General features: G+C 41.9%; 2 protein-coding genes and 1 long non-coding RNA gene across 10 annotated transcripts in view; 1 reads left to right on the top strand and 2 right to left on the bottom strand.

Annotated features, from left to right (window-relative positions):
• Window positions 1-1,757: 1,757 nt before the first annotated feature.
• The window catches only part of LOC101161542 (myelin-oligodendrocyte glycoprotein-like), a 48,401-nt gene continuing 35,034 nt past the window's right edge, over window positions 1,758-15,124 (top strand). For 2 of the 8 annotated variants that reach the window (XR_002875258.1, XR_002875259.1), the window contains exons 1-4: window positions 1,758-1,869; window positions 3,121-3,468; window positions 3,555-3,741; window positions 4,336-4,390. Coding sequence is in view for 4 of the 8 variants with exons in the window: in XM_023965978.1 (XP_023821746.1) it covers window positions 1,809-1,869; window positions 3,121-3,468; window positions 3,555-3,680; window positions 4,336-4,390; window positions 4,618-4,678 (651 nt within the window). In the remaining 4 variants the exon portion in view is untranslated. Of the gene's footprint in view, window positions 1,870-3,120; window positions 3,469-3,554; window positions 3,742-4,335; window positions 4,391-4,617; window positions 5,050-15,124 lie in introns of those variants that run through there. The other 6 variants (XM_023965979.1, XM_023965981.1, XR_002875256.1 and 3 more) reach the window with 5 other exon arrangements.
• On the bottom strand, window positions 5,074-9,846 carry LOC101167094 (myelin-oligodendrocyte glycoprotein-like). Its single transcript, XM_023965969.1, has 4 exons — window positions 9,747-9,846; window positions 7,208-7,543; window positions 6,934-7,121; window positions 5,074-6,855 (listed from the first exon to the last, which is right to left on the bottom strand). The coding sequence occupies exons 1-4, from the start codon at window positions 9,829-9,831 to the stop codon at window positions 6,832-6,834; spliced, it is 633 nt and encodes a 210-aa protein (XP_023821737.1). The 5' UTR covers window positions 9,832-9,846; the 3' UTR covers window positions 5,074-6,831.
• On the bottom strand, window positions 11,725-13,441 carry LOC110014839. The gene is made up of 4 exons (XR_002875268.1): window positions 12,674-13,441; window positions 12,320-12,601; window positions 12,188-12,240; window positions 11,725-12,107 (listed from the first exon to the last, which is right to left on the bottom strand). It is a non-coding gene; the product is annotated as an uncharacterized LOC110014839 (long non-coding RNA).

Genomic DNA, 15,124 nt, shown 5'->3' with positions numbered 1-15,124 from the left:
TTAAGCCTCTCAGCCAGTTGTAGGTCGTCAGCAGCATGTTGGGCTCTGGGCTTGTAGTTCGTGATTTGCCTAAGCCCTCTCCAAACAGAGGTGACGTCGTTGACAGAGAATTGGTCTTCCAGGCGTTTATTGTACCGAGCTCTCGCCTGTTCCACCTCTTTAGAGAACTGGTACTTAGCAGCCTTATAGCTCTCTTTGTCTTCCGCTCTGTAGGCTGCTTCTTTCTCCTTCCTCAGCTGTCTCAGTCTGGGTGTGAACCAGGGGTTATCATTGTTATAAGTGACCCTGGTTTTTGTTGGGATGATGCTGTCTTCACAAAACTGGATGTATGACGTCACAGTGTCTGTGTAATCATCCAAACTGTCTGTGGCAGCTCTAAACACATCCCAGTCCGTTGTGTCCAGACACGTGCGAAGCTCCTCCACAGCCTCGATGGTCCACATCTTGGAAGTCCTCACTGTTGGTTTGGAGAGCTTCAGCTTTTGTCTGTATGCAGGGATGAGGTGAATCAGGGCGTGGTCCGAGAAGCCGAGAGCCGCGCGGGCCACGGCTCTGTAAGCCCCGCTGCTTTTGTTCCAGTTTGGTGGAGCAGATTCAAGAATTGAACAGGCTGCATTTGGGCTGGAGTTCACCCCCCCCCCCTACTATAAACAGGTAAATGAGAACTCTTCAAACCAGGAGAAATCTGTCATTTTTCTGTAACTTTAGTTCTAAACTGAGTTTCTAGAAAGTGACACGTCTCTTTAAATTGAAATGATTCTGTATTTTTAATGTATTTAGTATTTTATGAGACAAACATTGATGATGCACTTTATACATTCATGTGAATCTACTGATTTACAAACTGTAATGACCAAAGTAATGGAGTAGACGGTCCCTGTAGTTACTTCCTGTGATTGTTAGTCAGAACAGAAAGAGTCTTTAACAGCAAAGAAGAAGGTTTTCTGCTCAGATGTTGGTTGGATGGTTGATCACAGGACAGAAACTCAGCAGATCACCTTCACCGCCTGAAGAAAGAGGATCAGAGGAGAGGCGGCTTAGAAAGAAACTTCTCTTCTGTTTGTGGCAAAAGCTGAAAATTCTGCAAATGTGAAAAGAATTTCAATAGAGTTGAAGTTCCAGAGAACCTTTGAGCAAACCTGTTTGGATTGTTCCCCTCCCGGACAGCAGGTGGCAGACGTGAGCAGGACGCTCCAAACCGGAAGAACAAGAAACTGCCATGAACTGTGATGCCAGATTGGGCGGTTTCCCGCTTCTTTCGTTACTTTTTTTCAAAGAATTTGCGGGTTTAGTTTGCTTTTAGGCGGGTGGACATGATTTATGCGGGTTTGGGGTCTGTTCTGCTGTTTTTTGTTCCTTGTAGAAAAATATTTCAACCAATGAACATCCGTTATTCCTTAAGAAATAGTATGAACTAACAAAGGAAAATAAAATGAAAATAGGAGTTATAGCATTCAGTAACTGTCTATGAGAATGGAAGTATTATTAATTGTTTTTATTTTTATCATCAATGAATAATTTATTTCTTTTAAAAACTTTTTTTAAATAATTTATTTTTAAATATTTTGTAAAAGAAAGTTTTAAACCACTTTGTTTTTTATTATGATTACATCGTCAATATGTTTTTTTTTTAATTCTCGATATTTTGCTTTATATTTGTTGAGGAGCGGTCCGCACTGCGCTTGCGCACTTGCATTAGAGTACCGGTACTTTTGGGCTGGAAAGCCATGAATATCTGGCAACCCTGACGTCATTGCTGCCGTAGCAACAGTTGTCTTGAACCGTCAATCTTTGTCCACGTGTTAAAGATGAATCGTCTTTGTGTCTTGACTTTATTTTGTGTGGATTTATTCTGTAGAAACGTTCACGGTAAATCCATAAATGTTCTTTTTTAGGTTTTATTGTTAAATATTATTGAAAACTTCAGTCTTTATGAAAAATAACTGTTAACTGATTCTTATTGTTTTCAGTCTGAGACAAATGTTAAAAAAGGCAAAATTCACCACAATATTTTTCACATGATTATTTCTGCTTGTTGTTTATATCATAAAGTGTTTTTATCTAAAATAAAATGTTTAGACTCACAAAACATCAATTCTGTTCAGATTTTCTTCATTAAAAGGAAAAATGTAAACATTGTCTTTTTTTCTGTAGTTTTTGAGGGTTTCGTCTGGTCCACATCCTTTAATGATGATGAGTCATTCTATGATTTAATGCTGACTCATCAGAAGTTCTGATTATCTGCTTTTCTCCAGACACTCTAGAATAAACAGTTTAAGTTTATAATTAATTTCAGGGTCAAAGTTTTTCCTCCATTACTGATCACTAATAGGATGAAAATACACCTCAATGCTTTGATTTACCATTAGAAAATAATAAACAATACATTTATTTATTCTTTCTGTTATTATTTTAGATTTAAGATTAACTTCAGAGAAAGAAAACTAAATATCATATTTGGATACAAAACATGACATCACCACAAACAGAATGGTCTTTACATTTGAACCAAGGAGACATTTTAGTACATTTTGTTCTTGTTATGACACACTGGTTAAAATATGTCGATTGTCTCTCAAGCTGTGAGAAAAAAAATAATGAAATGATTTTTAAAAAGGTACTTTTTGTGAAAAACTACAAATCCTAGATTTCCTGGTTGAAGCTGCAGCCATTAAAGGTTGAAAAAAGGTCGAGTTTTTTTTCTTTCCCTGTTAAAAAAACATGAACTTGTCTTTGTTGAACGTTATGCTGATGACACCTGCTTTTCTCTGAAGCTATGTTCCCTCAGCAACGCTCCTTCATGCGGCCACTTCCAATAAAAAGCCCATCTAAAGTCGCGTAAATCACAGCCATATTCATGCGTAGCTACAAGTTCTACAACTGTTTACAGACTCTGCGTACAAAACACACGATCATCGATGACCAGTTAAACCAGGTCGAACTTTGACCAATCAGGGACTCTGATAGTGACGTATGGATGAGCTCCCTTAAAATTCACAAATCGCAGGATTTGCACTGCTTTGATTTTACTCATCAAACTCTGATCTGTGATCGTCTCTGTTTGTCAGATTCTAGAGGTTTCTTGGTCGTCACACGTCGTTCCTGTCCGTCTGCTTCCAGGTGAAAATCTTCTGTCTGTTTATTCTGGTGATGATGTCATCCTGCCGTGCCGCCTGGACTCTGAGGAGGATCTGCAGGATCAGGCTGTGGAGTGGACCAAACTGGAAGTCAAGCCCGATCCAAAGGATCCACAGGGCCGCGTCCCTTTTGTGTATTTTTACCGGAACAGGAAGACCATGACCACAGTTATGATAGAGTCGTTGATCCCGAGAGTGTCTCTGGACCAAGACGGACTCAAACGAGGAGACGTGACGTTAAAGATCAGGAACGTGTCGCTCCAGGATGAGGGGAAGTACAGCTGCTTCATTCCTGGGAAGAACTTCAGGGAGACGGTTCAGCTGGTTGTTGGTGAGTTTGCTCTGCAGGTTCTCCCTCACATGAAGAACATTTGTCCTGAACAGCAGGCAGGAAATGATGTCATCTCTTTGTTTCAGAGCCAAACGGAGTCAGAGCTCCAACCATGGAAACATCCCAGGTTGACATCATCTCCACTCCAGATCCAGGAGGAGACCGGATCTGGATCAGTCGCTCCAGACCGGCTCTCTGGATCCTTCTTGGAGGTTGGACCTCATTGATCCTCTCTGCTGTTTGTGTCGTTAAAATGAGGGACAGAAAGAAAACGTAAGTCACAGATTCACTAAACTTTAGTTTCTCCTGTTGGAATGCAGTGGTCCCCAAACCCGGACAGCAAACCGGTTCTGGTATCGATCTGCAGAGAAAAAAACAAGACTTTCCTTTTTTCTGTTGTATTTCTAGTCAAATTCTGAAGGAAGTTTTATTTTGAAAAACTACTGGATTCTCTCCTCCACATCCGGTCATTCTTGATGCTCGTGGAGGTTCTGTGTTGAAAATCCATCCACTACTTTCTTAAAGTTGGACGAGGCTGAAGTTGGCGTCTGATTTGTTTCTCTTCCACTTTGACAGTTTTGGGTTTAAGGAAAAATCTGGATCACATTTGAATGTTTCCTGCATGAAACATAGAAAACAAATCAAGTTTAAATCATCTGCAGATATTTGACAGAGGATGAAGATGAACTTTAGCCTCCAAAGTTAAACTGGAAGCTACAAAAATCAGACGCCAACTTCATCCTGGCACAGGCCGGTCCGTGAAAATATTGTCTGACATTAAACCGGTTCAGATGAATGTTTTTATTTTCATTTAATGAAAGCATTAAAATATGCTGACTCATCAGAGCTGCTGCTCCGTCTCTACAGGTGAAGGTTCAAGCAGCCACATGGGGGCGCTAGAGACCTGCTACTGTGACAACCTGTGAGTAGAAACCTGAATAAAGAACTCTCAGCTGTTTAAAGACTGCATTAGGAAAATAAACCTGGACTTTTATTGTGAAAGAGGACCAGAACAGGGTCAGACTGTTGAAAAAACAGAATTTTGACTCCATCTAATCCAACGTTTTAGTGACATCATCTCCCCTCCATCCCACCTTCTCCTCTGCATCCTCCACCCTCATGTCCTCCTTTTTTGTTTGTTGGTTTCAGTTGGACTTCATGCCTGAGAGCTCCTTCATCTGCCCACTGGATGTTCAGCTCCTCAGGTTGAAGTTGACGGTTGGGATCCGTCTGACTTTGCTGCAGTCGTCTCCTGGATTTCAGGAGCTTTGTTTCTGTTCTGCTCAAATCCCAGCAGAGGTCCTGCTGCTGGTTCCAGAAAACCAACTGGAAATGAAAGCTGAAGGTTTTTCCAGGACGGACTCTGGAATGATGGAAGTGGAGACACTTTTCTGGTGTCTAGTGTGACATCGTCCTCTTTTGGAACACCAGAAGACCCAATCAAAGCTCCAACATCTTCCTGACAGGATTTCTGACAGAAGATCAAAGCAGAAAGATGGAAGTGGTTTCCATGGAAACGTCTGTCAGCTGCTCCTCCATCCAGAGGAAATGTAAACCAAACAGAGCAGCATCTTCTCAGGAAAACAGATCCAGACCATTAACGCATGAGGGTTCATCTTTTTATTGATTTCACAGTTTTACCTTCACTGTTGTTTTTCTGCTGTGACATTTCTCTCTTAAATCCAGTGGTGGATCGTACATTACACACCTGGGCCTTCAGTAGAGCTTCGTCTGAATCATTTAACCCTTCATAAAACATTTGTATTTCTCTAAATAAACTGGATTAACAAACCTGTAAAGAAATCTCAGCATGCAACTACAACCGGCACAAACACATTGAAAACAATCACATACATTCTGAATATTATTTATTATGGTATTTATCATAATAAATGTCTTCACTTGGGTTTTCACCTTAAACCTAACTAAATCCTCCATGGAGAACATCACAGTCAGTCTGTTTAACCGATCCAGAAGTTCTCTGTGGATCTGTGTCAAACTGGACGAGGCTGCATGTGACTTCCTGAAACTACTGTCCAATCAGAAGGTCTGAATAGTGGGACAGTGCCTTGGCCTGCTGACACCATCTTAAAATCTGATTGGTTGAAAGAAATGAATGACCGACATTGATTTCGTTTCACAGGACCTTCAGAACAGAGAGTGAAGGCTCTTACCCTGCCTGGCAAAAAAGTACAGCTGAAATGCGATTGGTTAAATAGTCCAATGTGAAAATACGTCTGTCTGGAAGCAGCATAACCGTCATAAACACAATAAAAGGGAATGGACGGACCATTTGGGATGATTGAATGAGTATGCATGGACAAAATATTATTACTACATGTGTTAGGGTTACGTAATTATCGTTTGCTTACACGCTATAATCACCATAATATTATGGTCTCAATTCTATCTTTCAGTAAGAAAACAATGACGTGGGAAAGCAGAACTCCTCTGTGACAGACAAGCTCCTCCTTCTGCAAAGTCTAGCAAAAATTCTCATCTCCTGTGTGGTTCTTCTCTTTGTTAGGGAAAAGTCAGAACACTGACAACATGATTCAGTTATTTTTTAGGCCTTCAGAGAAGGCCTTGAAGACCCTGAGGGCCCACAACTCATTAATGAAATAAATAAATGTCAAAGTATAGAAATGTAACGGTTTGCATTTATTTGGTTGCAGAGGTAATAAGAGTCTAGATATCAGAGTAGCTTCAGGAAAATCACAGCTAAGTCATCAAAATCCTTCCTATTGTAATAAATATCAGGGACGGGTTATTCTTTCAGACAACACAATATCTCCCCTTTATGACACGACCTCTTGAGGTCACTTTCAGTTTGAAAAAACCCTGAGACTCTCAGGTTTCAACTGTCTGTCTGTGTTCATTTCACTTTGTTCTGGTAGAACTTCCAACATTTTAGCTCACAGACACCTTTGATGTTGTCTAGAAGAACACCAAGAACCACAGGAACCTGAACAGACCTGCTGTGGGTCGGTTCCTGAAGGAGAACATGAAACAAACTCTCAACACTTCAGATCAACCTGGATCAACACTTCAAACCACTGAGATCCACAAACATCGTCCAAAACCTCAGACCTTCAGACTTTACGGTGATCCAGCACACCTTCAGAGTTCAGGAGTTGAGAACCGCAGAAACAGCTCCAGAAGGTTCTCCAGATAAATGAAGGAGTTCCAACCATCAGGCAGAAACGGGTCAGAACCAGAGGATCCTCACGTCTTCATGGACCAGTTTCCATCCACGGTAACACAGCGGTGACGGGCGTGTAGCGTCTCCATGTGGCTGCAGCTTCAGAAAGTCTCTTCAATCCTTGAAGACGAGCAAAGCAGCTTTGGAGAGATGGGATGTCTTCAGACCAGAGGAGGTTTCTGACCCTACATGAAGAAAACAAAGGATGTTAGAAACTGAAGATTCCTGCAGAAAGATGAGAGATCAGAGAATTCAGGACTCACTTCTGGTTGTTTCCTCTGACAGACACAAACACAAACAGCAGAGAGGATCACTGAGGGAAAAAGTCCAAGAAGGATCCAGAGAGCCGGTCTGGAGCGACTGATCCAGATCCGGTCTCCTCCTGGATCTGGAGTGGAGATGATGTCAACCTGGGATGTTTCCATGGTTGGAGCTCTGACTCCGTTTGGCTCTGAAACAAAGAGATGACATCATTTCCTGCCTGCTGTTCAGGACAAATGTTCTTCATGTGAGGGAGAACCTGCAGAGCAAACTCACCAACAACCAGCTGAACCGTCTCCCTGAAGTTCTTCCCAGGAATGAAGCAGCTGTACTTCCCCTCATCCTGGAGCGACACGTTCCTGATCTTTAACGTCACGTCTCCTCGTTTGAGTCCGTCTTGGTCCAGAGACACTCTCGGGATAAACGACTCCTTCATAACTTTGGTCACGATCGTCCTGCTCCAGTACAGAAACACAAAAGGGATGCGGCCCTGTGGATCAGGCTTCATGTCTAGTTTGAACCACTCCACGCTGTGATCCTGCAGATCCTCCTGAGAGTCCAGGCGGCATGGCAGGATGACATCATCACCAGGAGCAGCAATGATTGGTTCACCTGGAAACAAAGAAAACAGGAAGAAACTTTTCTAAATCTGAGTCTTTACCTCCAAGTGAAAATGTCTTCTCAATCTTTGATTTCTGCTTCTAAAAGATCCAAAGTATTTCTGTCCACATAGATATCAGACCAAAGGACATGGGACTTTGTTTGGACCAAAGACAAATCCTTTCAAAATAAAAGTCCAATCCAAACTAGAATCCAATCCAGAAATGAGTAAAGAGGATTAAAGCAATAGTCTTTTCTAATTCTATCTAAAGACACATTTCAATCAATGATTCCTGATGATTATTCATTTAGTCAAATGTTTTCAGTCTTTCACCTCATTTCTACCAAAACAGTTTCTACTTTAAAGTCTTTGATCACTGACTGAATACTCAGTTTATGAGGAACATTTGAGGAAAACAAACTAAAACATGGTTTGGAAAGATTCACAGCAGAAGTTTTGGTACAAATTTAACAGACTTAAATTTTAAATAAAGCTAGAATTCCACGTACAAAGAAACTGTGTGACAAATCTTCCACATTGTCATCATTTTCTGTCTGAACACATTGAAACACACAAAAACTTTAAACTTTAGCCTTTCAGTGACATTGTCTCATTAGGCCACGCCTCTCACTCGTGTATGGACCAAAACTCAGCGCCTTGATCCCCTTTATCTTGTCAACACTCCGTGGTGACCTGGAGGTCAGCCACTATGGCCGCATTTACACTGCATGGTTCAAGTGACCCAATTCCGATCTTTTCCTCTCATTTGGCACAGATCGGTGAACGTGTAAGCAGGACAAAAGCGCATGGATTCCGTTTTTCTCAGATCGGATACAGGCCTCTCTCATATGTGGAAATAAATCGTAAACGAATCGGATACGTGCATTTGCGTGTGTCATGTAAGCAGACAAATGGGATATTCCCCAGTAAATGCGAGTCGTACGTCAGTGACGTCAACTCAGGACACCACCAACTGAGATCACATGACTTATTAAGGTGCTTTTTGTGCGCTGATTTTGCTGTCAGCGTGTTACCTTTCAGCCTAAGGCTTCAGACCCTAGTTGGAAACAGCTGTTATGTCCGGACCGGACGCAAACGGTAACTAATGAAGCGGGACACCGTTTCTATGGAACAGGCTAGAAGCCATTGATTTCTTTAGGGGGCGTGTATGATGGGGACCGCGCGTGCTGTGTGTGTGTGTGTGTGTGTAAGGAGAGGAGAGGGGCGGGGTGTGAGCGTGAGAGTGTCGGAGAACCGTAATAAAAAGAAGGTGTCTCCCCCAAAAGATTGTTTTGGAGTCTTCTTAACCCACTCTGTGCAGAAACCGCCTTTGGCCCTTGAGGAAATCTCCAGTGTGTTTCTGACTACGATCAGAAAAGAGAAGTCATCGCGCAGGAAAGTTTCAACACTTGGATCAAACTGTTAGTACAGCACGTCTGCAAACACTTCCTCATTCAAAACTCAGAGAGAGCCAACCAGCCCTCCTTTTTACTCCCCCATGCATCCCCTCTGGAGCGCCCAAGGCAACGCCTCCTTCCGTCGCTGCGTTGCCTCCATGACAACCGCAGTCACAAAAGTCCAAAGGAGGTCCGTGGAATGCGGAAATGCTGCTACGTAGTCCTCTTGGTGAAGATGATGTTCTGAACAGGTGTGAAAGTTTTTTCATTATTTTTTTGAGTTTGTAGCAGGGAGTGGAGGGGGCGGGGGGGGGGGGGGCAGGGAAGGAGAAAACTGTTTAGGAAAGTGAGGGTCATGTTGTAACTGATATTGGAATTTAAAAACAAGTAGACTTTGAAGAATAATGTCTTATCAGTCTGTCTTCTATGAATATATAATTACTCTATTTCTAAGTGTTTGTGTTCTATTCTGCAGTTTCTATCACGAAGCGTTTGATGACCTAACCTAACCGTGATCTAACCTTAATGTTCTGCAGCAGTTTTTTTTTAATAACACATGCACTGTAGATTAAATTAACGAACTTTGACTTTGAAATTACAGAATTACCAAATTTCCACTTAGAAAGTAATTGTGTGTCAAATCAAATCTTCCACATTGTCATCATTTTGAGTCGGAATCCATTGAAACAAACTTTCTCCAAATTCAGACGTTAGTTCATTGAATAGTCTTTAGAAAGAACCGCCACCATCAAAGGTGGAAGTTTCTAAACATCAAACAGAAACTTGAACTAAAGAAACAGAACATTCATGAACTTACCTTCAACATGTGAACAGAACCAGAACCACACACATGCAGAAATCCACACAGAAGAACCAGAAACACAACAGAACTCTGCAGACATCCTGAACCGTGACTGAGACTGGAAGACAGAGCTGCTGCTATAAATACCAGTCAGAGAGCACAGTGTCATGTGATTGACTGCACAGTGCGCCGCATAGCCTGTGCGCACAGGTGAGTGAGTGAGTAATCCTATAGCTATCCTATCAGGTGAGTGAGGGTGTGTTTGCACCCAATGATAGGCCTGTCATTGGGTGTTCAAAATGATAGGGTGTGATAGGCCTATCAGGATTCTCTGACAGAATGTGTTGCTGTCCCTTTCCACACAGGTGGAATTTTTTATTTATTTTTTTCATTTTTAGACTTTATTTATTATTATTTATTCACTTTTGAATATTTTTTAATATTTATAGTTACCCTATTTGTTCATCTTTTTTTAATTTTGTAATTTGAGGTTAGATTCTGCGTTTAGACTGGAATTTGAAGAGAAAAGGAATTTAAATTTCTATGTATGTATTATAGAGATTGACAATAAAGTTTACTTTGAATCTAGAAACAAAATGAATTGTCTAATTAATGTACTACAGCAGCATAACAATATAATTATTTGTGTGAAAACAACTACAGATGTAATGTATTGACAATCTTCTAAAATCTGACTGTTGATTTAAAAGATGAACACACATGAAAATACTCAAGTGCTCATGTAAAAGTTCTTTAATGCAAAGACCTCCGTAAATTTCCTCCATATGACAGTTTCTATCCAAAAATGCAATTATTATATTTTGATCAAATACTTAAATATTGAAATAGCAAATTTAAACGACAAAAACAACTAAAAGCTTAAAAACACAATAACTCTTACAGAAAACACCAACAAAATATTATAGAAAACATATATAAAAGATGGTGTCATCATTACAATGTTTAAAAATATATAAACCAGTATAAAACATTAGGTGCTTTGGATGTGCAAGTTTTTCTGTGCAAGGACTGCTTTTTGTTTAAAGTGGTGGTGCTGGTGGTGGTGGGTCATTTCCTCTCTTTTTTTTCCCATATCCACGCTTCTGTAGCTCAGCCCTCCAATTGTCAAATGACTGAGTCTCTGTTGCTTCACAAAACCAGTTCCCAAAGTACTGACGGTGGGATGGTGGCTGTCTGTTTCCACCGCATTTGCTGCACGTTATGGTTTCTGTTTTTTTAATGTATTTCCTTTTCATAATACCCATTTTTTCAGCCTGCAGCTGTGGCTTTGGCTTAAGTTTTGCCCCCCCAGCAGTGTTGGGCGGAAGCAGAAAAATGTGCGGCTGAGCTGAGGTCCCCACCTGTAAAGGTGTTCCTTTCTGGAGATCTGGGAGTTTTTCTGTAGCTGCCATGGAAGCAGCAGGTTGTGGGATGCCCTGCTTTAAAATGAGTTTTTCTTGTGCCCGGCACCGCCTGCTGTACCTGTAAATATGTGCAAAACGAAAAGGTTCAACAATAGAATCAAAACAGGGTAACAGCCCCATCTTCCTTTGTGTTTATAAGATGCAAGACAAATGAAAAAGCCCCCCCTACTATTGTTTGATCCTATTTTTTGATTAAACTGTTTTGATTTTCCTCTGGAGGATACAACTTCTTATATTTTTCTGTTTGATGTTGTTGAAAATGTATTCATAAAGACTGAAAATGTCATGTATTAAAATAATTCTAATTTACTTACCATTGTGTGACTGTAGCAGCATTTACTTCTGGGAGCTGGATGGTGGTCTCACTCATAATTCTGGCATTTGAGACGACACACTCTCTAATCGTCCTGTACATTCGCACCACCATAGTGAACCGAGAAACCTTCTTCCCTTCGCATCGGACGGCGTTTGGGTACAAGGCACAGAGTCTCACAACGATGGCCTCTGACACTCGGTTGCAGTCTGGCCACTGTGCAGGACTGTGAGCCCCGATAAAACACCTGAATGAAAAAAGAGGGGGAAAAGCAAGGACAAAAAAACAAGGATATATGATTTAAAGTATTATTTTAAAGCCAAACATTTTGTTTTGTGTCACTTCTTTTGGTGGCTCAGCTCTTGTGTGTTTTTTGTCTACTCACCTTTTTGTGCTTTCGACGCCGGGGGCTACAATTTTTTTGGTTGCTCTAAATCTACCCTGCTTCAGGTGGGCTTGGTGACGCTGGGAGTAAACCGTTTTTTGTTTGTCATAATCCCCCAATGACTGCCACAGGGAAACGATCCGGTTTGACTCCTCTGCAGTCACCACAAGGTTATTGTGCCGGAGGCCGACCAAGAAATCAGCCAGCTCCTGCACGGCCCCATAACCCTCCACGTTGTCAGGGCCGACAGAATCCTATAAAACAAGAACAACAATTAGTGAATCAAATTAAAAGAAAAAAGACATTTATGATTTTGAAAAGAACTTAGTCTTACGTCACATGAAGAGTCCAACTGTTGAGGGGTTGCTGGCAGATCTGTTTTGGAGGCTGGAAAAGAAAAAATCAAATCCCTTAATAAACAGTAACATGATAAGTCTTTATAATGAAAGCACTGAGTGTGTCGCACTCGTTGAAGGACCCTCAGGAGGAGGAGGAGGAGACCGAGAGGGGCCAGGCTGAGGGTCTGGAGTTGACAGACTGCTGGTGGGTGCCAAAGATGATGTTCAAGAGACTGTGAAGGTCCTCACTGGCTCCAAAGTGGCCACAGTGAAGTCTTAAAACTCTTCAGGTTCATTGAAGCTGTCTTCAATCTCCATGTCCATTGTCTCCGACTCTTCAACAGCCTGTCTGTAATCTTGGAGAACTTTACCAGTTTGCTGGTAAAGGTACTCCACCCCCAGAAGTTCACCTGTAAAAGGCAAACCACTCATTAGAAGAAGAAAAAAGGTTTTGAAGTTCTTTTCAAAAAAGGTCTGCATACCTGTGTATTTCCTTGGCCCACATTGATGGCACATCAGCTGGCAGAGTCCTTCTTCTGGTTGTTCCTGGTCCCTCACAGGCCTGTCCTGGTCCCTCTCCATCTGTGGCAGCAGCAGAGTCAGTGCTGGAGCTTCCAGTCCACTGGAAACAACAACTGCTATCATGACTGGATTGGGAAGTGACTTTTCAAAGCTGAGCCACTAAAACAGCAAGGCAGAACTGGTGTCACAGCTGAAGCTTTGGTGGAGTCCTCCTCAGCCCGCTCTGGTTCCCACTCAGCCTCCCGCCTCACCAGACATCTTCTTTAGCCGGCCCTGTTCCTGTGGGAGCCACAGAACAGCTGTTTGAGCTCAGTCAGTGGTATAAGCACGGCTCCTTGTTTTCTTTCATTCCTCTGACTTTGTCAAAACATTAACATAATACCCTTGATTCATTTCAGGTTGCAGCAGGGGCAGAAAAACCAAGAAATGAGGGATTGAGTCCACCGGACCGTTGCTGATTCACAGCTTCCAACTCCAAAAAATAGATGAGGTTGGAGAATGTGGAGATGTGACAATCCACATCTGGACCAAACATCCAGTTATTTCTCCCTCCAAATAGAGGACAGGCTCCTATTCTGCGACCAGGATGCAGGCCTGCTGCTGCTAATTCTGCTGCTGCTGCTGCTTCTGTCAGGATGGAGGGCCCCATCACACCTGCCAACGTGTCTGACCCAATTCCCACTAGACTGTTTAAGGAAGCTTTTCCCCTAATTAATGATCCCATATTAACAATGATAAATACCTCTCTGGAACCAGGTTACGTGCCACAGTCTTTTAAATATGCAGTTGTTAAACCTTTTCTGAAAAAGCCCAGTTTGGATCCTAGCATCTTGGCCAACTATAGACCGATATCAAACCTGCCCTTTATTTCTAAAATCCTAGAAAGAGTTGTAGTTAAGCAGCTTTACTGCCACCTACAGGACAACAGCCACTTTGAAGACTTTCAGTCGGGGTTTAGACCTCACCACAGTACAGAAACTGCACTAGTTAGAGTCTCTAATGACTTGTTATTGGCCTCAGAAAAGGGACTACTTTCTATTCTGGTCCTGTTGGACCTCAGTGCAGCCTTTGACACTATCGACCACGGTATTTTACTCCATAGATTAGAGCAGGACATAGGGATCAGAGGATCTGCTCTCCAGTGGTTTAAATCCTATCTGTCCGATAGGTATCAGTTCGTTAATGTAAATGGCCATTCCTCTCAGTGCACTCGAGTCAACTATGGAGTCCCACAGGGCTCAGTCTTGGGACCGATCCTGTTTACGCTTTATATGCTACCCCTAGGAAACATAATCAGGAAACGCAGCATTAATTTTCATTGTTATGCCGACGATACGTAGTTGTATTTATCCATGAAGCCTGACCAGAATGACCAGATAGAGAAACTGAACGCCTGCATCAGTGACATCAAGACCTGGATGACAATTAATGACCTCCTCTTGAACCCAGAAAAAACTGAGGTCATTATACTTGGTCCTAAAAACCTCAGAGATGCTCTGTCTGCTCAGATAGTCTCCCTGGATGGCATAAGTATAGCCCCCAATTCCACAGTTAGAAACCTTGGGGTTTTATTTGACCAGGATTTATCATTTAAGGCTCACATATCTCAGGCGTGTAGAACTGCCTTTTTTCACCTTCGGAATATTGCTAAGATCAGAAATATACTTTCTAAGAGTGATGCTATTAAACTCATCCATGCATTTGTTACGTCGAGGCTGGATTACTGTAACTCCTTGTTAGCAGCGTGTCCTAAGAGTTCCTTAAGAAGTCTCCAGCTTGTTCAGAACGCAGCTGCTAGATTGTTAGCTGGAACTAGCAGAAGAGATCACATCACTCCTGTGTTAGTTTCACTTCACTGGATCCCAGTTGATCGCAGAATCAAGTTCAAGATCCACCTGTTAACCTATAAGGCCTTACATGGAATGGCCCCGTCCTATATTAAGGACCTCATAGTCCCTTACCATCCAATGAGAACACTTCACTCACTAAATGCAGGACTGCTTGTGGTTCCTAGAATTAGTAAAAGTACGGTTGGAGGTAGAGCGTTTAGCCACCAAGCCCCTGTTTTATGGAATAAACTCCCAGCTCATGGAAGAGAGGCCGACTCAGTTTCTACATTCAAAGTTAGACTGAAAACATTCCTCTGTGGACAGGCTTATTGTCAGACTAGTTAGTATTAAGAGATTATTTAACTTAATGTCAATTTGTTTAAATTAAACTTAATAACTATTTCTTTTAAAAGGCTGCTAGAAGTTGAAGCTGGGGTAACTATGGTGCACTGGGGTTCTGTCCTCTTTTCTCATCTACTTCTACGCTTCCTCTCCTCTATTCTTGATCATAATTTATCATTTAGTTCTCCATGCCTCTGTTTGCTACAGTGCGATTCATGTATTGTCCCTCTATTCCTCTCC

Source organism: Oryzias latipes, chromosome 18 (assembly GCF_002234675.1).
Source record: "Oryzias latipes chromosome 18, ASM223467v1".
NCBI classification, from domain to species: Eukaryota; Metazoa; Chordata; class Actinopteri; order Beloniformes; family Adrianichthyidae; genus Oryzias; species Oryzias latipes.
Note: the sequence above shows the minus strand (reverse complement) of the source record. Positions and strands in the feature narration are given on the sequence as shown.

What these genes read in the sequence shown, in the direction of transcription:
- LOC101167094 (XM_023965969.1), bottom strand. Translation starts at nt 9,831, where the DNA reads ATGTCTGCAGAGTTCTGTTGTGTTTCTGGTTCTTCTGTGTGGATTTCT. An exon ending in GTTCTGTTCACATGTTGAAG is followed by an intron (nt 7,544 to 9,746) that starts GTAAGTTCATGA and finishes CTTTGTTTCCAG; the next exon opens with GTGAACCAATCATTGCTGCT. An exon ending in GTCAGAGGAAACAACCAGAA is followed by an intron (nt 6,856 to 6,933) that starts GTGAGTCCTGAA and finishes TTCTTCATGTAG; the next exon opens with GGTCAGAAACCTCCTCTGGT.